Below are 25,530 nucleotides of genomic sequence, written 5' to 3' on the forward strand. Positions count from 1 at the left end.
TCTTAATGACTGCATTTGCTAATCTGTTGCATCTTCTATGTTAGGGACAGATTTATTTTCTGTAAACAAATTTTGTAGTGAATTACATTTTTAGACAAAGAACACTTTTTCTTTAAAGTGACACTAAACTCAGGAGTTAAATCCTAAAAATGCATTTAAGTACCTTAACTATTAACAAATGTGTATCACATTTGTATATAGATCCTCAAATCATCTCTGAATTGGTGCCGACACTTTCCTTCCTTCTAGAGGGTGGCTACTTTTGTTTCCCATGGTCCCTGTGTGTGTTGTAAAGTAGCCACTGTTCCAAGCTCACTCCTGTGATGGACTACAATCTCAATAGAAATGAGTGAACTAAACATGATTGTAGTCCATCACAGGAGTGAGCTTGGAGCTGTGACTACTTTACAACACACACAGGGACCATGGGGAACAAAAGTAGCCTCCCTCCAGATGGAAGGACAGTGTCAGCACCAATTCAGAGATGATTTCAGGATCTACAGCCGAGTAATACACAAAGATATATTTTTGTTAATAGTTAAGTTAAAAGGAGAACTATGGGGTTAGGGATTTACCCCATAGTTCTCCTTAGGGTAACGAATTGCATTAAATTATCCTAAGTTTAGTGTCACTTTAATCTTTAGCTTTAATCTCCCATTTGTTGGAGAACTAAGAAGTGCTAAGGAGCAACAGGCATATATATGTCCATTGTCTAATACATTATGCAGCTATTATAAAGATAATAAATCTGTCCCCAACTTGCAAAGTGCACTTACTCTTTTTGCTCCCTCCCAGCCCAAAAGATCTCACCCTTACCCTGCACAGATCTATACAGCTTGTTAACATCCATCACTACAAATCTCCCTCTCACGGCTGGGAGAGGGCCCCAAAGAAATCTAAAGGGCTGTAATGTGTAGGCGTGGCAGGCAGAGGAGAAATGCAGCACTGGACTGAGACATAGTGGATCTGTTTCTGTTGGATCTAGGTAAGTACGGATCTCAGGAGGGGGAGGGTGGGAATAAAAGGATAAGTGCACTTATCTTTATATTTGCTTATATATTGCTTTCGCTGGTTCCTCCTTTTTACCCCTCATCAACAAGCCTAATTTTTTAAAGAGATACATTTCATTATCATTATGTACCTTATTTTAGACCCAGTGACATTATCGCCGAGTCTCTGTACTTCTACATAATGCATACAGAGCATGGCTGCTGGCAGGGGCCGACAGGGTGGTGTACATTCCTGAAAATATCACAGCACCTTAACTTGGTTCTCCTCTCAAGAGCCCTTAGCCCTGACGTAAACAGTGAGGTGGCTCTTGCAAATATCAAAATGCCTTGATAGGGGGGTTGCCAGGCTGGAGTGGCCATACCTAGGCAGGGAGTTTTTGCATGCAGACCACCCTAGGTAATGTCTTCATGTGATGTTGAGCCTCAAGTTTTGAAAAAAATTAAAATCCAAAAGATTGAAAGAGGCAGGTCAGGGACCGTAAGACTGGTGAGGAAAGAGTTAGTTTATGCTGGATGTCCTTCAGCCAGGAAAATGAGGCAGGCTCTATACGATTTACTGTAGCTTCTAATTCTAGAGGTGGGACATGCTACCGGTGCCGAGTCAAATCTTGGATGTTGCTGGAAGATACACTGTTTGTTTGTTTGCTGAAAAGAAGCAATTTAAGTTTTACTGTTTGGAAGAGAATAAAGTTATGTTCCCAAACGGACTGGCTAAGGATCTTTAAATACCCTATACGTTACATTTAAAATAAGGTAAGATGTGCTGTTGAGGTCATCCACCCTCCATGTGCATTATATTATTTTTACATCATAAAAACTAATGATAAGCATGAGTATCTAATGGCATAGGTGTAACTGAATATAAAGCCAAATGTGTACAACACAGTTTTTGTAAGTTCTGTGCAATGCTGGGTCTAAGGCTTTTGTGTATACCACAGTGCAGGACATTTATACCTTTCTATTTATGTACGGGAACCAACATACCTTCTATAACCCCTCACTTTTCTAGCATAATAAACCTACAGACCGATGAAGAATCCCACTATACTGAAAAAGCAGGATTTAAAATGAGGAATAGTTGTAATCACTGAATATAATTGATTAGTATCAACTGACAGGGGCAGATTTTCCTTGAAGATGGCCATCTTCGTCCCTAAATAAGATCAGTACCAGGTGGCTATTTCCTAACTATAGATGTTCTGCTTAAAGGAGTTCTAAAGTCACTTAAGACGGCAGGCTTAATTAGAGTGATGACACAAGGAAGTGCATATTCATAGTGCTGAGCAAAATTGTGTCAGTGCATTGAGGAAGTACATTCCTATGGACATCTTCAATAAGTTTACAAACTTCCAGATCGATATGGGTGTTATGAGAGGCATCGAACTTATGGAAAATATATATTTGTAGCTTTTGACCATAGATACCCTTTAAACAGGCATGTTTATGAAAAGGTCTGTCCGTGGTCAAATCTTCATTCAGTCATCTTGTGTAATTACCTCACCTTACTGACAGAAGAAAAATACTCATTTATATTGGAAGTTCATATGCCCTTAATTTCAGACTGACTATGCAAACAGGATTGTGCTCTCTGAAAAGATTGTGTTTGTTCAGCCCTGTAGCAAAATGTCATAAGGTGTGGATTAGTTACCTAAGTAGCAGGAAAAAAAAAATTAAAGAATACACACAAGGTGATAGCTACTAAAGTAAAACTCCAGCGACATTTTTAAATGTTGGACAGAGTAGACATAATTTAGAATGTATGTCAGGCTATTTATTGTTGTCTATGGCTTCATTGGAGGGATTTCTCCTCACTTTCTGTCCTGGGGGCACTGGAAGGAGGTATATAGGAGTTGTGGTAAGGAGCACATTACTGCAATTTGCAATGCCACACTATGCACGCACTAGTTCATTTTCAATGGCACCCTAACACACAGGTGACATATGGTTTGTCTAGAGCAGTGCTTCTTAAAGTGTGGGTCGCGACCCCATAACCCGTGCCCTGTTCTGCCATTTAGGCTGCATTCAAACTAGCAGCTGCACTACAATGGGTGTGTATCCAGGCACAGTGCTGATGTGCCTTTCTTGGGAAAGGGGGCGCGGGGAAGATGTCTTGTCTGTGCTGGGTTATGGCTTGCAGTGGATATACCAGTGCAGGTGGGAGTATCCACTGTGAGCCAGCCATAACTCAGTACAGGTCAGAATATCCACTGTGAGCTAGCCATAACCCAGTGGAGGTCGGAGTATCCACTGTGAGCCAGCCATAGGGTTACCCCCGGGGGCCCAGCCATAACCCAGTGCAGGTCGGAATATCCACTGTGAGCCAGCCATAACCCAGTGACGGTTGGAATATCCACTGTGAGCCAGCCATAACTCAGTGCAGGTTGGAATATCCACTGTGAGCCAGCTATAACTCAGTGACGGTCAGTGTATCCACGGTCAGCCAGCCATAACCCAGTGCAGGTCAGAATATCCACTGTGAGCCAGCCATAATGCAGTGCAGGTCAGAGTATCCACTGTAAGCCAGCCATAACCCAGTGCAGCTCAGAGTATCCACTGTCAGCCAGTCATAACCCAGTGCAGGTCGGAATATCACCTGCAGCCAGCCATAACCCAATGCAGGTCGGAATATCCCCTGCAGCCAGCCATAACCCAGTGCAGGTCAGAGTATCCACTGTGAGCCAGCCATAACTCAGTGCAGGTCAGAATATCCACTGTGAGCTAGCCATAACCCAGTGGAGGTCGGAGTATCCACTGTGAGCCAGCCATAATTCAGTGCAGGTCAGAGTATCCACTGTGAGCCAGCCATAACCCAGTGCAGGTCAGAGTATCCACTGTGAGCCAGCCATAATTCAGTGCAGGTCACAATATTCACTGTGAGCCAGCCATAACTCAGTGCAGGTCAGTGATCACGGTCTGGACAAAACCGCCGCTCAGCGCGTGTCCGGACTGCGGTCCACCATTTAGGAACACCTGCTCTAGGGGTCCCTTAAGCAGAGAAATATTGATTTTCTATCTTACTACAAGTCTATGGGGGCACTACAATACTTGCCAACAATCTAAGTTGGCCCTTTTCCACAGACCACTGAAGTAAGGGAGCACTAAACTGTCACTATTGTAATTATCACATTTTTGGCTGACCACCATTGTAAGACAGCACTACACTGACCACCAATATAAGCGGGCCCTTCCTTACTAAAAAACAACAACATGTAAGGTAGGAACAGGTCACTACACTTATTTAATTGGCAGAAAAGAAATGCTGATATTAAAATTATTAATTTAAAAACTAAAAATCATTTGATCGTATAGAGCAGGAAGGTGTTAGAAATTGGCCTGCTCTGTGTTCACTAAATACTCCATATTGTTTATTTTCTATTATTTCTACAAGTTATTGATCATGAGTAATAATTTAGTCAGGGGTTCCCGGAGACCTGAAATGATTTTAAGGGTTCCACCATGATAGAAAGGCTTGTTTAGTGGAGTAAAGAGGCTGCCTGGAAATATGGCAATATAGCTTTGAACCCAGGCAGAGTGCATCTCACCCTACCCAGGATTTCAGGAGACGCTTTCTGAGAGTACTGATTTTTAGGCTATACTACCATGGCAGTGGCAGTTCGAGCTAAAATTCATCAGCTGTAAGATTTATTAGTGAGGGACAAGCCCACAGCTCACCGCCATTTTCAATCATGTTTTCTCTTTACATTTCATTCTGAGAAAAGGTACTACTTAGGGGTGCAACTAATGATTATTTTCATTATTGATTGGTTGGCCAATTATTTTTTCGATTAATTGTATAAATAAAAAAAAATACCATCTTTTATTTAAAATAAAATACACAGATGGAGTTTTACAAAGTTTACTTCAGGATAAAACGGCATGCAAATTTTTTGTAATCGCATCGCACTGAAGTGTACAGCTTTGCAGTACTGCACTTCCAGTGTGGTCAATAAAATGTGAATAGAAAAACTCCAAGCCAATATAATAAAATAATCAAACTTTTGTTTGGTCAATCAGCAGATGAAGGATCAAAGGAGAAGGTTCTCCTGTAGGTCTGCTCCTCTGCTAATTGACAGCAGGCAGTGGACAGGTGCAATAGCCGGCCTGCTATCGGTTACTGCAATTTAAAATAGCCAATAGCAGGCTATTGCTCCCAGCCGCTAGATGGGAGACTTGATCATAGCTTTCTAACGCTGATAGTTGAAAGGAAGAGGGGGCACGGGGGGAGCAACGGTGGCATGCAGAGGCACAGCAGTTGACAGTCAGTCTCTCCTCCCGCTGGGCACCGGCTACATCGGTCTGTGTCCCCTCCGATCCCCGATCCCTATTCTAATACAGGCGGGCAGAGCAGTGTGGATCGAAGGGGACACCGATCGCAGCGGGCTTCCAGAGAGGAGAAGAATGGGGATGAAGAGCGACGGCAGTGGCGGCGGGGTGGGTGTGGGAGAGTTTTGAGATTGAGGTGTGGAGCTCTCTTCACTGCTGGGAGAAGCGGCGACTGGAGGGGATACAGAGCCCATTAAATAAGCAAAATCAATTAATCGAAGAATTAAATCAATTAGTTGTTGCAGCCCTAGTAGTACTGCTGTTCTGCCATAGTTTCACCTCTGACTTGCATCAAAAATACAGACAAGACTGTACATTTTTTTTTTATGCAATCCCAGTGGCCTTATACAGATGTCTCGTCAGTTTTAAATAAAGAGCACAGCTTGGCCAATACTTTTAACAACAGCAGCGCAACAAAGTTCAGCCAAAATACTTTGAGTGCCACAGACACTTGCAAATTTTTCTACTGCAAGGCTGATAAACATGGCAAATGGACATATGATGTATTATGCATCACGCATACACTGTACTGACTTTTGGAATGCTCAAAATGCAAGAAAAGAAAACAGTTGAATATCACTTATTTGACACCTCTACAAGTCTTATTGAATGATATGTAAACCCAAAATCTATTTTTAGTATGTTTGACTTAATGTTTCACTGTATACATTTTGCTTAAGTAACTTATTTTTTGTGAATGTATTGCAACGTTTGTTACGTTAAGATCCTGCCAGTACAGCACTTCCTTTTCCATACAGACAAAACAAAGCTGCTGAATACACTTAGCAGCAATGCTGTCATCCTGTTATGTGCATTTATTTAGTTGGCCATTTTGTTATCTATCAGATGGGAAGCCCAATGGCCAACTGAAGGCGTTCCCACAGCAGGCTTACAACACTGCTGCTAATTACAAGGCAGCTGCTTAGTGCCGTCAGGCTGCAACAGGAAGTACTGTTACTGGCGCACAGAAACATAGATTTAGGGTTTACAGAAATTTAACATAAACCAAACTAAGGAGATATCAAGACCTGCAGACAACCTTAGATAAAGTGGAGAAAAAACAGAGCCTGTTGAAAACTGCCCAAAAAGTGTAAGTGGCGAATTGGACCCAGCACCTTGCAGATAATGGTGCAGTGAAACCTTTTCTCTTTACCAGCACTGGAGGTAAAGCACTTAAAGAAGAAATGGCAGTGTGTTACTTAATTCTGTAATATGTCCTTGTAACTCCTGTACCCCTTTTCTGGTGCTACAATTACCCACAAGTATCTAAAAAGGCCCAGACAACCCAAATATTAAGAAAAAATAAACACAAAATGACAAATGTTGTGCTCTGGGGCTACTACAGGCCCATGAGGGTCTTCTGATAAATGTGACTTCATGTGGCAGATATCTACTACCTATTATACTGCAGAGACTTTAATATTGTGATTACACCCTACTCAAGAGGGACCCTGAATTTTTAATTCAGACAATAACTCATAATAATATAAACATTTATTCAAAACTAAGTACCGTATTAAGGTAAACTATGATCACAAGCACTGCATATTTACTACATGAGCTTCTATAGTTATTTAGATCTAGAGAAATAGAGTGCAGAGACTACTGCGATTTTTAGATGCCACTGATGTACTCAACAAGCAAAGCACAATATAATTGACATGCACTTATACATTACAAAAAGACAACTAAACCTAAGATCTTCATATTGCATATTCTGAAGCTCTGTTGAGGCAGACATTGTACAGATAACTGTAGACAGCTCTGCCCCAACCCAAGAACAAATGTTTGAGCACAGAACACTGTATATCTGTACACAATCATGTAAAGAGATAATGGAACAAAACAAGTAATTAATACCCATTACAAAGCTGATTTTGCTGTCTGCATAACAATATCAGAATTGTTAGGCACATGGAGGAACTCATTAAAGGGAATAGATGTCATCAAAAATAGATAATGGACACAGAGCACATTATTTATAAGATCCAGAACATTTTTCTAAGCCTGTCACTATAATGGTTATGGTTAAGGTCATGTCACAGCAGGAATTTTGTAGCCGATTCAAATCTTTCTTATTTTCGCAGCTGATCTGTAGCTGCCTACAAAACTTCTCTATGCGGCTAAGAATCGCAGGTGTGCCTTAGTCATTAGCAGCTGCATTGGATAACATGAGAAGCTACTGAAGCCAGCGATTTTGTAGCTAGTCAGCAACGAAGCTTAAGATCACTGAAAGAACCTTCACCGATCTTGCAGTTTTTTTCTACAAAAGTGATCAGGAAACTGAACGTGGGCATAGAGCACCACCGAGAGATCCCAACTCTATCCCACTTTTTACTATCAAGTCAGATATACAAAAATGAAGGAAAATGCTGACTTTGCAGTGCCCATTACTCAGTAACATGAATATTAAAAGCAACAGCAATTTCTGCTTTGTTTCAGTCTGTTCTGTACCCTTCATTCATACGTGACACTGTGCCTTTAACTGGATTGTAGCACAAAGTGGTATGGTCGAGACATTATTCTGGGACCTCAGCTGTCAGTAAACCATTGTTTAGGGACTCCATAAATGCAGTGCTCCAACAACATAATGTGCAATATACTAAATCTTGTCTAATAAGATAATATGGAGAGCCCAAATATATTCAGAGACCATAATGTGAGCCCTCCTGGCACATTTAGTGTATTGCTATTTACTGATTGCACACGGAGTGTCCTAGATTCTGATCTTGCTGCAGATACATGGCTTTCTATCCAAAACAGCTTCCCCTAAACAGGAATGTGCCGCCTTTTTGATGGATATTGTTGACGTGAATCAGCCGCTAGTTTTTGTTGACATTTTTGTGGCAAGATCAAAGCGTTTGAGCTTTCACCTCTTCCCACTTACAGCGGGCATCAGAAGAGGGTATCGCTATTATTTAGATCATGCAGAATGCAGCAAGAGAAATGAGACTCCATGCTTAGTATTGATAACAAGGCACTGCTGGAGGATGTGAGAGACTTGAGCAGCCAAGAGGTACTACAGTCTACCAGTGTCCATCCATAATTCTGTTTTTGATGAAATTAGCTTTTAAACAATGTATTTGCATCAGACAGAAGCAGTTTGTTCTAGCAGCGATAGTAATTTAAAGCGTCCTTACCTCTGCTTGGAAACTCTTTAATAACGGGGCTACCTGTTTGCGAAAGTCCTGCAAAGGAGAGAAGCAATAATTAGAGTTGTAAAATCCATATTCAGAGCAACCAGTGCAAAAAAAAAAGCAAGTACACTTCATTTACAATCCCTGTGGCTTGGCGAATCCATGGGCTGTCTCCGCTTGGCAAATTAGACTTTAATTATGCTCATAGAAATTTCCTATACGCATGAAAATATTGCATACTTACACATTATAGATCTCATAGGAGAAGTAATCTTAAACATGCCCCATAGAATAAAATTTCTGGCAATAAAATGATAACTTTTGTTACTAATCCAGGCGAATGGTAGAATAGCAGGCCATGTTTAGATCTTGGCAGCTTTGGGTCTCCAGAGGCCAGCCTTCATTTCCAGTTCTATTTTAAAGACCAGCTCTAGCCAAATGTATCCCCCCCACCACAACCCCCCATTTTGGCAGGCGTCACCCTTCCCCCTAAACCAAGTTCTTTGGGAGCTCTTAAAAGCTCCTCGCACTAAGCCTCGTTCTTTGGCAGCTAGTACACAGGATTTCTTAAGAAAAACAAGCAAAACCCTTTTTTTTTTTTTTTTTAGCAATGAGCAAATCCAAATGTCTTATTAAATATTTCATCAATGCATTAACCAATTCATGGAAACATTTACACAGTGTTACAAATTCAGCAACAGTTTATATGATTCAAACGGTCTTCGAATAATTTATTGTAACAGAAGGGGCACACAACTTGTTTTTTAACAAGAAAAATTAGGGACATTTATCAACTTATGCTAAATAAGAGCTGGATGCCCACAACCAAAAGATTTGCTGTGGGCGACACAGTTCCTTCATGGTAATATATAGGGCCAAACAAACCAGAAATTGGGCACAGATATGTGATGGCAGTCAGACGATTTATCTTTTTTTCTTTTTAAAGCTGAACTCTTGGCAGGTATATCAAAAAAAGAACTAATATGTAATCCAGTTATGTACTCCTACCTACATGCCCTCCCAGATATCCTCCTGCACAGGAAGGAGAGTCAATAGGGGCTCTACAACGTTGCCCATACTGTCTGTGCACATACTTTCCAGAGGGAAGAACACAGAGATGCCCTTATCAAGTGCTGCCGCTTTCATGTCCAGCCATCAGAAGGATGTTCCAATATTGGTATCGGTACCGAAACCGAGTATTTGTGCTCGTACTCGCCAAACTGCTCCGATACTTACCCCGATACTGGTACTTCCGGTCAGAGGGAGATTCCCTCTGACCGGCAGTGCCATGAGGGAGCATGGAGCCGGCTTCCTGATTTGCTAAGAAGCTGGCTTCACTTGCCGCTAGGCAGCCTGGCTTCCTGATCAATCAGGAAGCCGGGGCTGCAAGTCATGAACCACCTCCCGGTTTCCTGAGTGGCTAGGAAGCCGGCTTCACACTGCTTAGCGACAAAGCGAGGCAGGATCATGTCAGGAAGCCAGGCTGCCATGCAATGTCACGAGGGAGCGTGAAGCCGTGTTCTTTCGGCAGAACACCAGCTTCCCAGGAAATCAGGAAGCTGGGAGTTTGGTCACGACCCGCCTACCGGCTTCCAGATAAGCCAGGCCCACTGTACCTTGGGATGCCAGTATCGGTATTCGCCAACGGCGAGTACCGGGAAAAAACATATCAGTACTCATACTCGATACTGAAAAACAGGTATTGGTGCATCCCTGGTTTAAAGAGCATGTAAAGCCAACTGGTTAGTGCTAAAGCCAGTCAGCAAGTGCTGCGATGGCCAGCTATTCAGTTTACCTTAAAATAGCCATGCCCACAGTGGGTGCCACTTGTTGGTACTCTTCCATCTGGCATCCTTTGATCAGAAAATCTGAGCAGGATGCAAAATCTTTGGACGAACAGTGACGGTAGCCAATTAGCTTCATCCACGCTGTACAACAAAATATATAAAAGTATATGGCCATTTTAAGCCTCCAATCACAACTGAGCAATCTGAATCGCGTTTCCAGAAGCACTTCCATGTTTGACACTCAGATTTCTATGTTATTATATTATGCCCATTCACATCTGAGTAATGTGATGTCGTTCAGCTCGGAAAAAAGTGTAGAGACTTCTTTGGGACATGACTGCGCATTTTTGGCCCCAATAGACTTAAATAGAAGTCTGGCACCTGAACAACACATTTAAATCACAATTTTCCATGATTTTGCACCAACAACTGTACCCTGTTCACAGTAACTAGCTTTCCATTGGCTAAAACAAGAATCCTGAAGCCTGAAAACTTACAAAAAATATGTGTGTACACATGCTAAAGAAAAAAAACGTGAAAAATGACCAAAGACGCCAAAGCTTACATGTGAATGAGGGCTAATCTGAGGTCTGTGTAATCCCTTGCAGAATTACCACACACGGCTCCATAGAGGGCCAGTAAGAGCATACTTCCTGTGCTGCAAAACATCCACTTTCTTTACATCCTGTATCACCAATCACATCCATACCTTCAAGGCAAGAATCGAACTGCTACAAGAAATGCCTTTTTTTTTTCTTCAGTATGTCAGGGGCAGCAAAGAACCTACAATGTGTCTTTCAGCATTATTAGCATGCGTGCTCCAGGATCAACAGATTACTGCTAAACGGGACTGTAGTTGACTGTATGCATCTCATAGTTTAATTTTAATGCTTCTTGCTGGTATGCAAGTCTAACTGCAATGTAATTTGTAGAAAGGTCAGGGACCTGTACTGGATGCCTAAATCACAAACCTGACTGAACACAACTGCAAATTCCTTGACAGGTACAACATTGCACATACTGTATAGTATTTCAACAGTGTATTTAGCTGTGTGCCTGGAGTTCAACTTTAGTCTGTTAAAGGGGGAATACTGCATTCATCCCTCCAACACTGACATTGTAACACTGGGTGACAACAGCTTATGGACTAAAAGTTGTTAATTCAATCAATGACCTTTCTCCTCCAGTGAAAGAGGGTCAATGAAAGAGGGTCAACCCTTTCCACTGTGGTCACTGGTGTTTACAAGATAGACTTAATTAATTTTTGTATTTATTTTTAAAAATATGAAACTATAAGCAGCAAAACTTAATTAGCTTTTAAATTAGCTTTAAAACAAACTCCCATTGACCTTTGTAGCTGCAAACACAGAGGAGCAGTTCATCCTTAAAGACCAGCAGTGATGTTGCTTATATTTAGTCTCAGCATTCTGCTTTCCCCTTCTCAGAGCTCTTAATTTGTGTTTACATTAGAACTTAGAAGGCTGGAAGGCAGGAGAAGGAGCTGAGCTACTAAAAGTGAAGGTGTTTCTGCTGTAAACTTTGAGGATACACTACCCCACATTGTCTGCAGGCACAGAGGTCTGTGGGGGTTTGTTTTTAAGCTCATTTACTGCTTGGTGAAAGTAAGTAAATATCCAACTGTCCATAGGCTGGCCACAGTTGCACACATATATACTGTATATAAACATTTATTTCATTCTGGTTCGGCTATATGACACAAGGAGATGCATTCAAAGAGATCATTCAACTCTGTGCAATCATAAATTACTATAGATAAATCTGCTAGTAAAAAACACGGACAATAAAGACGGGCAGGGCCCTCCTTACCATCTTGTCTTGAATCGTATTGCGATTGTAAGGTCTTCTTTATATTGTAAAGCGCTGTTGGCGCTATATAAATCCTGTCTAATAATAATTATTATAATAAAAGAGGCTGTGCTGGTACATGGCCAGCTTCATCACTTAGGACATACATGGAAGATACCTTATAGATGAATACTGACCAATAAGAATAACGCCTTAACTCAAATACAATTTGTTGCATGACCTTAGACTTGGAAAGAAACCCGATTATCATCCCCCCCTCCCCTCAAAAAATAAAAATAAATAAAAGTCTGCATATAATTTACTTCTCAATTAAGTGCTTAATAGAGCCAGTGGGAGCATCAACCGTGTAATCATTCAACTGATCAATACTACATGGCACATAAAGACTCCCTGAATACGGACACTGAACTGTGCTTCAACATATATTTAAATATACAGTATGCATTCATGATAGAGAGTGATAGATTTTTAGATTGTTGGTAAACAGTCAAAGTTTTTACTATAGTATATATATATTAATTTTTTATTTTTTTTATTGAACTCTAGGCAGATATAAAGCGACACACATTAATCCAGCCTTGTAATCATTCATACATGCAAATGCATTTTTCATTGCAAGCAGTGTAAGTACCTGTATTTGACCTGGTAACAGGCTATTTTAGTCCCTGTGCAGCACAGCTGGAGTGTGAGAGGAAGCAGCAACACAAGGAGCCAACCAGTTCATGTGCTAACAAGGAGCATGCTGATAAGAGAAAGCAGAGCAACCCAAAGATTTGGTCATCATTGCGTTGCTTCTCCTTTCACTGTCCAGTCACAGGCTGGCCGCATGGTGCCATGGTGAACTGGACCTGAGATTTGCCAAACCCTGTATTAAAGTTTTTTTTTTTTTTAAGAGGATGTGCGGTTCCCAAATATAATGCGATCCAATAAAGCATTTGCGACACATATCAGTCGGTGGGTATGTAGTTGAAATTCATGAAAACCCTGCAACATTTTCATTGTTAATACTGAGATGTGCAACAAATTCAAGTCGAACAAATTGTTGATTGTGTAGCATGTGTAATTATTGTGTGATATCTTTGAGACAATTCCGTGACAAAATTTGTCTTCAAGTTCATCTGCAACTGATATTTGATACATTTCTATTATTCTTCTCACTCCTCCAAATAGTTTCTCTGCCTTCAAAACTCTACCACTTCAGATGCGACAGTTCAGTCAGAGATGCATCAAACTTGTATACACCTTACCAACATGTACATGAATCTGTTTATCTCACTACCGTTAGATTTATAATGGCCGTCTACGACACACTATGAATTGCAGTGAATGTATCTTTTACAAGGCAGCTTCTTCCAGCATAGTATGAAAATAAACCAGCAACCTTCTAATTAATATGATTTTTTTTTCACTCCCCTCCCAGCCATTCCCAAAGTGAATTGCTATTCCGCCTTTAAAAATAGACTGGGCACATTTTAAATGCATTTACCAGGTACAGTTGTACGCACTGCAGTGATAAATAAAAAATACCATAATCTGCAGCAGTTCACAGCCTTACTGAAATTTCCCCTCGCAGATCTTGTGAAAATTCCATTAGCTTTAATTATTTACTAGGAGGAGATGTAGATTTCTCTTCTTGACCTATTTTTCACAGCAATGATTAAACAGAAGAATTCTGCAATTGCACATATGCTGACATGTTGTGCCCAGGTATGTCGAAGGTTTACAGCAACGCTATAAACATTTGGTGTCCTGGCCTGCAATGACAACATTGTGGAAAATAATGATTTTTAACCAAGCGTTGCTGACTACACTAAAAGCAAACGCAATCTAAAAAGGTTGTGTAGCACGGCTCAGGTCTTCCTAGACCAGCATGCATTGCACAGACAATGAATTACTAAGCCTTGTAACAGCTGGACAGCCCTGTCACAGAGGAATGTGTTAATGGCACATGTAAGAAATTTGTATTCCACAACTGACCTTTTGTAGCATGACCCTGGCACAATGAGACATCAGACACACATTATTCTTCTTGGCTGCTTAAAAAAAGGAATTCAAGACTGATAATATAAGTGGAAAAGGGCCCTGTGCCTTTATGAAATACTACACGGGTAACTGCTGATACTTTATTTGCATGTTTTCCCTGTAGTTGTGTGGGTTTCCTCCCACACTCCAAAGACATGCTGGAAGGTTAATAGTCCCTGTTTGTCTGTATGCGAGATAGGGACCTTAGATTGTAAGCTCCTTGAGGGCATGGACTGATGTGAATGTGCAGTATGTAAAGTGCTGGGTAAATTGTCGGCAGTATGTAAAGCGCTGCGTAAATTGTCGGCACAATATAAATACCTATAATAAATAAATATATGACTGCTGACATGTTTGAAGAGGATTTAACAAGAACTATTTTGTGCCCTATAATCTTTAGGGTAAGAAAGCTTCACACTCCAGAAAACTAGTACATTCAACCAGTGAACTGCTAGACAAACTGTAGTTTCACCTTTGCTGCCAAAATTTGAGAAACCCCACCAAATGTTTATGTGTTCCTATTCACACAGCATACCTAAAATAATTACAAAATATTTCTTACCTTTCTAGCTGTTCCTTTGGAACATGTTTATACATAGGGCTCTGAAGATAACTTGTATTGTTCAGAAACATCTTTAGGGACATATTGTTCTAGAACTGCAGTAACCTACAATGTACCACACAAGCCTTGAGATCTTCAACCATTTGTTATGACACTCAGTGTGCACATCTAGTTTACAACTGATGATGAAATCTGCCAGCACAGTACAGACAGGTTATTTATGGTAAACATTCCTCCCCAGCCCCATCCTTAAAATATATAGAAGGGGAAACTTCCGTTTTGTAGTTTTCAGAAAAGACAACACTTCTAGACAATTGCAGGCTTTGTATTCTTTGCATATCTTATTTCTCTTTTCTTCCCCAGTCTTCCGACAGTGTCAATTTTAACTAAGGGCAGATTACTGGATATCCCTTTACTTCCTGGAACTCTGGCACATGCGACTAGGACATGTGACCATACACATCAACTCAGGGGAGGAAAATGCCTTTCCCTGAGATCTCATGAGATTACAGATGAGATTTCCCAGCAATCCTCTGCTAATGTAACTTTCCCAGGATGCAATGCTTGGGCACATTACATCATTTGTGCCAAAGTAGACCAGGAATAGGAAAAAAAGAGAAATGTAAAATAAAAATATGTTTGTTTAGCTATTTCATGTAAGGTGATTTCATATCAGAATAACGAGCTGTATGCAGAAGTGATTTTTAGTCAAAAGGTCCTCTAAGTTTTCTCAATGTAACCTAACATGAATAACTCAAATCTGCCACAACTATATGTTACAAGCTTTTCAAACTGCTTTAGACCAGGACTGCAGCCTTCTGTCCTATACGTCTGTGCCATTCATGAACCTTATAAGTGGGTGGGGCTCAGGTAGGTTCATAGAAAGTGAAGCACATACAGTTATCCACAAGATGTCAATACCAGTAACTAGAGGGGCAGCCAGGTGTTAAGGTAAAAACCAGCTCACAGCCCAATTTTAGGCACACATTTGAGAGGGAAAGGTGCAAAAATGCACCTTGCCTGTGTAGGCAAGAATCCTAGCACCGGCCCTGATGCTTACCTCTGTTCTCCTTTCTTAGGCAACCCTTATTTTCTGAGACGACTGATAGAGTAAGGGAAATAATCAGTACATTACAAAAACTAACAAGCACTTAAGACCCTGTTCACACTTGGCATGCACCTGCGTCATGTGTGACCATATCACACTCGAGTCATGTCATACTGAGCCTGATGAAGAGGACCCTGTGTGGCCCCAAAATGTCTTATCAATGTGACAAAATGTGTCAATAAAGATGAGGTTTATCTGACATGCTGGTGACATTCTGCTTCCTCATGTGTAACCTCACGTCATCTTTTTCACGTGTTAACTCATTCACTTCAATGGGCTGTCGCATGTGTAAAAAAAAACGTCAAAGAAGCTCATGCAGCAGTTTGGGCTGTGAGCTTTGCACATTTTTTTGACTAAGCGTTTATGTGCGCTTGGCACTTGTCAACGCATGGCCTAACACGCTTATGTGACTGGCCGCGTATGAGGTGCCATTAACAAGTAATGGCACGGCAAGTGTGTCACACATTTTTTACGCGCGGCATGAAAGTGCGCCACTGCGCACACTATGGTGAGCATTCACACAACACACAAGTGTGAATGGGGACTAAAGGTAGAGAGCACAGCATACCTAAATCTGCATAGGTAATGCACAAATATGGTGTCCCATCTTCCCGTACAGTACATTAAATCGTTTTTCTGTTAATCATCATAGACTGACAAGATTATTTACACTGCTAGAAGTATATTAAAAATAAATAAGAGTCAGATGTAAAGGGTAACTACAACTAAAGGTTTCCGTTTTGGGTGGACAAACCTGCAAACCTTTAAAAGCTGAACACGAACGTTTTTAGACCCATTTACTGAACAAGGACCACATTTGGACTGGTCAGTCCTTACTGCTTGAACCAATCATTCATGGGCTTCACAAAACTCCATATCTCATAAATTTGATGATCACCTATTTCAGCACTAAACATAATAGCCGGTAATTCCAGACTGGCTATCTAAAATCTCCCCCTGGCTGGTGAATATAAATACTTCCAGGATTTAAATGGAAAGGTAAATGGGCCCCACTCTGGGATAATTACATTACACTCACAAAATGCTATGTCTAAATTATCCAAGAAAAAGCACATACAGGACGGTCTACTTTTTATTATGAAAACACAGGTGCCCATACCAAATGACATGTGGTAAATGTCTAAATATTTAAGCAGCCACCTGTTATGTGTGAGAGTGAAAATGCAGAAGGGCAAAATGTGTTTGTAGCCAGAACTTTCATGTGGTTCTAGACAAATGCGGGGCAACAATCCAAAGTTAGAGTAATGTTCCATGTGCAGCAGGGAATGGCTTTTTAAATGGATACAACTGACACTTAGCATTTCCAAAAAGGGGTGATGTGTTTATTTGCTTGAGGAATCATTATTATTCAAATATATCATGAACATATAGTACAGTTAATGCTTAAAGCAGAACTACATCCCAAAATAAAAAGATAAAACTTTAGAACCCATCAAAAGACTACATGAAACCAGCTTTTGCTGCAATATTCCACCTTCATTCCAGAGATTTCCCCCACAGTACTTATTTCTGCTGTTAAATGTCCCCAATCTGAAGGATAGTAACATTGAGCCCACGTCCTCTGAGCCCAGGTCCCCCACCCTTGAAAGGAGAAGCGGCACAGTGATGAACTCATCTCTGTCACTCTGCTCTCTCCTCCTCTATCAGAATGCATTGACTCCCTGTGCTGCTTCTTCCTTTAACACCCTGCTGTACAGGGACTGCAGGAGCCTAATGGCAATTGTAATTCACTTACAGGCACTTACACTGCTTGGATTTAAAAATAAATGTAGTAAATGTATTCATGATTACAGCATTAGTTTGTGTCTAAATTTCAGTTTTAAACAATTTGTTATTCCCAGCTCTTCTGTTGTGCTGCTGTGTCAGTGGTGTTCTAAGAACTTCATAATTTAGAAGATCAAACATACTTTTTTAGGGCGATCTGGCACTTCAGGTACTAAAAGAACCCTAAGGCTGTGTTCACACCTGGGCGTACGGAATATGCGCGTTTGCCACGGGCGTAGGGCGTTTTGCAGCCCGTTCCTACGTGCTGTAAAACGCCCAGGTGGGAACCATGCCCATAGGCAGTCATTGGTTTTCACATGTTGAGAGTTTTACAGCGCGTAGGAACGTGCTGTAAACGCCCAGGTGTGAACCAGGCCTAAGTGGACGCCAGGCAATACTTAATGGAGAAGCTAAAGGTTGAGTCAGGAAGAATCCTTCTAATGGGAAAACAGACAAAGACAAATCAAAAAAAAGGGGCAAAGACCAGAAGAAATGATGGTCTGTATCCCCACGGGGGGAGATTTCCTTCACTTTCTGCTCCAGTGGCAGTTGTCTCAGGCACAGTAAAGGAGGGGAAATCTGCCCAGGGGAGACACCAATAGCAATAATAAACTGGCAGATGTTCTAACCCTTCACAACTCTATTCACAAATAACTGGCCTGTACATTCTCTATGCCATAATGCTCGATACGTGACTTTGCCTGAACTAGGCCAGTATATTAGTGTGTACTGTTCTTCCCAATGTTACTGTATCTCCTTGCATTTATTTTCTATCGTCCCCTCCACTCCAACTCACAAGTCCTGGCTTGAAGCTAATATATACAGCAGCATCAGCAGACTGGCTGTACTTACTGCTCTGAGACAGCACATGTAATCCAGACACCGTTTACTTGGGCTGAGCTCCGGAAAGATTAAACTTTCTTTTGGTCGCTTCATAACTATAATATAGCCAAATTTATGTTTAAAAGGTTTACGACTTTTATTACTTTAAAAAAAATGCAATAAACGGAACCTGAAGAGGTGTCAGAGATGTTCTTTTGCAATCTTTTAAGGTTGAACTCCAGGGAAACAGTTTAGACTTCCCAGATAACTTCTTTTGTGTTTAACGGAAGACCCATGTGCATGAGTAGCTGTTTCACCTGACAAAATATGTGCATTTCCGTCTATCCGGTCCCGAAGTTTACACATCTCTGCAACACAGCACAGCCCTGTCTGGCTCTGCAGGAGAGCTCATTTTTGTCTGACATCATCGCACTTCCATCCATCCTGTAAGTGAAAGTCCGTACCTCAGCACAGGCGGGGACTGGGAAGACAAGTCTGCAGGAGCCTGAGCACTGCTCCTGCCATCCACTGATCCCATGTTACAATGTTTTGCAGGCTCCAATGCAACAAATTAATAAGTGCATGTTTTTTTCTTTTATCAATTTGTGTGCATGTTTTACTTTTTGCAAAAGGAGGACTATGCCTTTAAACAAAGCAGCGGTCTGGAATCGACTTATGTTCAATGAGAATACAGAGCCTTCCCAGTGCTTAGTTTCCAGCCCCTCACTTTCCCCTTCTATTAACAAAGGATGCATCACCAATCACATCCAAACTTCCAAAAGAGGGGCAAATCTAATTGGTGGTTCGGAGAAATATTTGGGTACTCTTTTGCAGGGTAGAACTGGGCTGTAGCATTATAACACAGTACAGAAGAAGATCATTTATCGTCTCCACAACTTGTTTCAGAAAACATTCAGATGTCAGTGGGCTTACACACACCCGAATCCCTAGGTATGCTTTGTATTGCTGCCTTTCATTCCTTTCAGATCAACTACGTGCAGTAGAAGAAGTGGAAAATGATGGTTAGGTGCAATTTATCATGTCTGAGAAAGGGATGTTGAGGAGCCACAGAAAGGGCTTTAAATTGTGTTTGCCTTTCTCATGGCCTGCTTACTAATAGTTCCTTATCACAATTTGAATGAAGCGGCTTGATATATAGGAGATGGAGTTGCAGTAATTCACTGACAACAGAATGGCTAAACTCAGCAACATAGGAGGCATTCTAAAGTTGTGTTTTATGGGAAAATCAGACATTTTGTATGCATTAAAAACAAGTTATGAGTTTGTCGGTCTTATCTAGTCAGCTTATTCTATTAAATATATTTCTAATTTTTAGCTGAACATACCGCTGACTTAAATCTTGAGATCACTGACCCTTACTTCTAAGCTCCATAAAAGTACAGTGCAGCGCTACTGAGCTCAAAAACCAAGCACAGAAAAAGCTTTTATTCAGCTCCAAATTGCCCTTCATTTGGAGGGACTGTCCCTCTTAACTCTATAAAAATATTACATTATCAAGTGTTTAACTGCGCTAAACTTTTCATTTAACCTCTTTAACAGGCCAGTATAGAGTAAAAGGGTGTTTTTGGCTTGACATCTAGTTTAACTCGCCTGTTAAGCCGTGCTCACCTACCACGTGTCAAAAGACAAACATTATCTACAATGTAAACAATTGTTACATTGCAGATAATGTTCCATTCAAATGGGATGATTCAAATGGCCACTTGTTCCATTAACTGTAAGGAGTAAATTCAATGAAGAGCTGAAGAGGGCGTATGTTGGATTCAACCATCTATGTGTATCTAGCCACTGTACAACTAATTTTAGAAGTGCATGCTCAACAATGGTGACAATTAGGGCTTGTGTCAATGGCATCAGTTTGAGTCCTTCTGAGATCATTCAGAATTTATTGACTGGTTGATTTGACTTGCAGTTGACCTGCATGTCACATGCTTCAAGCTGGTTTTACATTCCCATTGATTTATATTGGAATGCAAAACCCAACTGACGCAACCAAAACCTCAATGATGCAGGCCCCAAGGCAACTTTCTTATCTGGATTCACTCGTGAATATCAAAATTCAGCAAGTTCAAAACAAATGTCATGCCAGGTGACTGGTTTACATAAGCTATAGGTAATAAGCTTTAGGTACCTTTAGAGCAATGTTGCACAATTAATTTTTTGATCTGCAGCAGATATACAGGAACACAGAAATCACACCTCAAAATAAGCTCTAAAACAGTTCTAAAGATGAATTGCTACAAGACTGAATATCAAAAATTGGTCAATTTACTATAGAAAAAATACAATTCACTTTATAACAACAAAACTGTGCAGAGAGAAATGTGTAGGCCATCATTAAGCACCTATTTGACCATGCCAATAGGCTGGCTATGTCTGGCTTCAATACTTTATGAGCCACCAACCCTGATCAAGCATGTGGCAAGGCAGAGCTCCTAATTACTTTCCATATATTGTATGCAGACTTTCCTTCTAGTAATTACATTTAGGTAGAATCTCAGAATAGAGTTTTGCCATTTGGTGGTCGAAAACAAAACGCTGTATAACCTTTAATTACATCTTTTAAAGAACATTCTCTTTTTCTTTTTTATAAATGTGTATATTTTGAGAACCTATAAATTATCCTAAAATAAGATATTCTGACATAAAAAAATGAAACCACTAAAATCAGAAGAACCCTGACAAACAGAGCATCAAAGTGAGTGTTAAATATTTTATTTCTAAATATAAACTTTACATTTTCCAGAAGTAACATATTACTGTTGACGAGGTCTGATGGGTTAGTTCACCATGTTAAAATTGTGTAGGCTGGTGAATCTTGACCTGAACATAGCCCTGGACCACTTAGGTGAAACAGACAGCAAGTAACTACAGAACAGATAAGTGTTCCTAAGGCTGGGTTCACACTTGGGCGTACGTAATATGCGCGTTTGACGCGCGTTTCGGGCCATGCGTTTTTACCGCGATTTGCGGTCAACGAAACGTTTTACGAAATCTTATCAGACTGTATGCTAATGGATACGCATGGAAAAACACCCCAAAAGAAGCTCCTGTACTATTAAAAAATTGCATGTTTTTGTGCGTGTGTACGACCGCGCCTTTTTCCACGTGCTGAATTCAAAATGCGTAGATGTGAATGGAGCCTAACAGATGTATGTTTGGATAGCGTAAGGAAGGTTTAGAACCCATGTCCAGATTTTATTAGCCTGCTGGGTTTATTAATCCACGTGGGCTGATTCACCAGCACGTGAGGCCAGAGTAAATCTTCCACTGGGGACAACTGTTCTCCCCACCTTGGAGACATTTCTGCTTACCTCCTGTTTGTCTCCAAGAGAAGAAATTAAGGTATTTCTCCCCAGCGGGACACAGGCAGGTTAAAAAAAAAAACAAAATAAAACATCAAAGGGGTTTCAATAAAATCTTCACCATTATATCCCAAATAAAAAGTTTTGAGGACTGATATATGTTGATATTTGCTGTCTGCATTCACTGAAGAGTTTGCATTCTTTAGCCCAAATTATTAATTACACTAGCCCATGATGAATTCATGCTCATGCATTAGCTGCTCCAGGTAGCTGCATTTATGAATTATCACTTAGGGTCCCATTCCCAGTCACCAACATGCCATGGCACTTTTTGTACTGTTACCAATGCCATCCCCAGCCACAACCTGTAATTTTCCATTTAATAAGAAAAACATATTTTCTAAATATAATGTGTTTATGACTCAGCAGACAACAGAGTAATATGTATAAAAGAAACACAACAAAAAATGATCCATGCAATGATCTGAACTGAAGGCTTCGTGCTGGAATCCCAGTATGGCTATGTTTTTCTAAAAACTGTCTAAAATTAGTTACAATGATGAAGCCGTAGTGTTCTGCTGTCTGTATCTGTTTGAACGCTCCGTACTCAGCCAGACATATTAATGTGCCATTTCCTGACAATCAGTAAAGAAGGGAAACAAGCAGAGCCAGGATTCCTGATGCATTTCTTCACTTCTTTGAACATGAGCCATTTGCACACCCACCGAAGATTAGCAAATACCATTCACTTATCAAGGTCTAATTGAAATGCCCTTCTGATAGGTTGTCTGCTGCCTGGGACAAGTACGGACAGAAGGGCATTTTATTGTAACAGGAATATTATGCCTCATACTCTCATTGCTTAAGGGTGGCAGCATGAGGCAGCAAAGACATTTAATTCCCCAACATTACCACTTAAGATTGTAATCTCTCCAGGGATTGTCCTTTATGTTTTATTCAATTAGTAGAGCAAGGATAAAGCATACTTATGAGCAGGATCATGTGTATGACAGGTCTGCACGTTTGCCATAGCAAATTACAAGACAGGCAGTATAATCTTTCACAAAGGTGCTCTAGAAGCTCCTTCAAAAATAGTGTTAGAAGTTCATAAGGATGTATGAGGAATCATGAGTTTAATCAAACATTTATACAGTATTGCTAATATTACAAGCTGATTATCATACAACTATAAGGGCACCATAAGCCCCAAAGAATTACCAACCAAAACCCAAAATGCAGACAGAAGATTCTACACTAAAGAGGTCTGTTAAAACGGTTTTATTTGTACCCATTGTCTTACGATAGCATGCAAATTCCTGCAGCTTTGGTATTTTCACATGGTCACACTGTACGAGGCCCCTCGATTTGTGCTTTTCTGGCATTATAGGGGGTGTAGCACTTTGTGAATCATAAGCTTTCAGAGACCTACCTCCCCCTTGGTACTTAGGACAGCTGCTTGGTATAAAAATACATAACTGTTGCTGCAGCTCTGATGTGAACCCTCAAAGTCCAGAGGGAGTGAAGTTTATATCTTTAGAAAATGAAATTCTGCTGGATGGAAGAGGTCACATGGAGCAGGGCACTTTTCTACTGTTGGGGTGAAAATCGCATAGAGTGGAATAGTAGAATTACCTTTTACTATAGCAGTTATAAAATAAAATTGCATTTACTGGATTAGGATTTAGATAAGACAAATTAGGATTTGGTTAAAAGGTATAGAATCATAATTTTCAGTTTAGCCTGGCAAGGTCACACAGTTTGTTTGCAATTTCTGTGGGCAGTTCATAAGGGGACTATAGACATTAGAGCACATGTTTACTAGAGATGGCCATTTATGGTTGGATCAGGGAAATATTTGTAGGACCTTTCATGACCTCTGGTGTTTTTGTTGAGGCAAAAAAAACAGTTTGGCTGGGATGGATTCTCCTGGGTAACAAAGTTGGCACCCACAGAGCGCTTCCACTCCATCCCTCAGACATAAGAATAAAAGTTCACTTGATCTAGGGATAGAATGCAACTTAGCGGTCCATTCATGAACACATGGGCTGCCACTGTTTAATGTATGTATGTAGCATTAGCCTTCAAAGCATCCTTACCTGCAACTGTATATGCGCAACAAGGACTATCCCATTTTCAAGCCTTTGTTTTTCAACGCAATGTAATTTTTAGAATCTAGGGACTGTGTTGATTGGCTTTCATAAGCATCAAAACTCCCTCTCTCCCTATACAAGTGAACGGGAATGCGAAAGCAGCTTGAAGAAGGTAGAGACAGCTTAGGTAGAGGTAAAATGCATGTCAGAAAGATCAACTGCATGGCAATGGACTGTAACTGATCCCGGAAGTGTCTGAAATTACCCTCAAAGTGGAATATAGCTGAAATGTCAATGTCACTCATTGTTTAAAGGCTGGTCTGGACAGATAAGTTTGTAAATCAGATTTATATAACTGCTGACAATATACAGAAACTACAGTGGTGTTTAGTGGGAAAAGAATAAAATAAAATGATCTGGCTGCATAAGTGTACACATCCTCTTATACGTAGGGATGTAGCTGTATTCAGAATCATATTCAAACTGATGTTAAACAATAGTCAGTATACATCTGCCATCAATGTGATTCTGATTAAAGGAGAACAATGGAACAACCTTTTTTGCCGATAGTTTATCCTCAGGGTCACGGAAGGACATATACTGTGTCCTCCGGGGACCCAAAACTCAGTATATAGCGAGCATGCTGAGAGCGCTGCAGCCAGGACAGATCCCAACAATGCTGTTGAGAGCCACCCCGCTGGCTTATTGACAGCTGGCTCTGCCCCCCTAGAGGCAGAGCAAGCTGTGTCCGCCCCCTCCCCATCCGTTCCTCCAGTCAGCGTTGAAGAAACGGAGAGGGGAGGGGGGAATCCCTGTGGAGAGTGGTGACTGACAGTCACCGCACTCTGCAAAGAGATGATCGGAAAGTCAGCGATCGGCGGTATGTGTTCGCTGACGTCCCGATCAATAGAACCGACCTGTGACAGCTTAATTGTCAAAGGTCAACTCGCATTACGGGGATGAGTGTTTGTCACTCACCCGATAATTCTCCTTTAAGCTCATATAAAGTTCAACTGTCCTCCTCAGATTTTTCAGACATTTCCTCAGTTGCCTCTTACAGCAAAAGCCAATGTCCACAGAGAGCTTACAAAGCATCTAAAGGGATCTCGTTCTTGGAAGGTGTCAGTCAGAAGAAGTGTACAACAAAAAATGTCAAAGCATTAGATATACCATGGAACACAGTGGAGAAAATATGGCACAACAATGACATTACCAAGAACTGGACGTTCCTCCAAAATTGATGAGAAAACTGAACGGGGAGGCTGCCAAAATCTGCTGTGGGTATTTCATGGTACAGATTAAACTATGAATAAGATATGTTATTGTATACATAGCCCTGAAATGTATTAACTATTGAACAGAACAGTAGTATGGGAAATCTCTCTCTATACAGTATATGCATGTATTATTTACTGCACAAATGAAAGCAAAGTAGTAAAGCCACTAGCCAAACCACCCAAGGTATCAGAAAATGGCCAATATCTAACCCATCACATACATTAGCTCGAGACATCTGCGCTCACAAAGCCTCAACCGGAACTTCACAGAGATGAGGGAAGATTGGACTCAACATTTAGTCAATAACGCTAATAAATACCAAGCAGATAATATCATTGTGCTACTTGTAAAAACAGTTACAACACCGTCAATCAAAACAAACACAGCTATATACACAGAGACTTTCAAGCCAAGAAATTCCAGTATAATGCCAAACATAAAAAGACCTCCATG

At 40.7% G+C, this 25,530-nt stretch overlaps 1 protein-coding gene across 1 annotated transcript in view; it reads right to left on the reverse strand.

Annotated features, from left to right (window-relative positions):
• The window catches only part of CUX1 (cut like homeobox 1), a 241,199-nt gene that overhangs the window by 166,296 nt on the left and 49,373 nt on the right, over positions 1-25,530 (reverse strand). Inside the window, exon 3 of the mRNA XM_018573575.1 lies at positions 8,474-8,521. Coding sequence (XP_018429077.1) covers positions 8,474-8,521 — 48 coding nt within the window. The remainder of the gene's footprint in view (positions 1-8,473; positions 8,522-25,530) is intronic.

This window comes from Nanorana parkeri, unplaced genomic scaffold (genome assembly GCF_000935625.1).
Source record: "Nanorana parkeri isolate BGI_ZX_2015 unplaced genomic scaffold, ASM93562v1 scaffold48, whole genome shotgun sequence".
Taxonomy (NCBI): Eukaryota; Metazoa; Chordata; class Amphibia; order Anura; family Dicroglossidae; genus Nanorana; species Nanorana parkeri.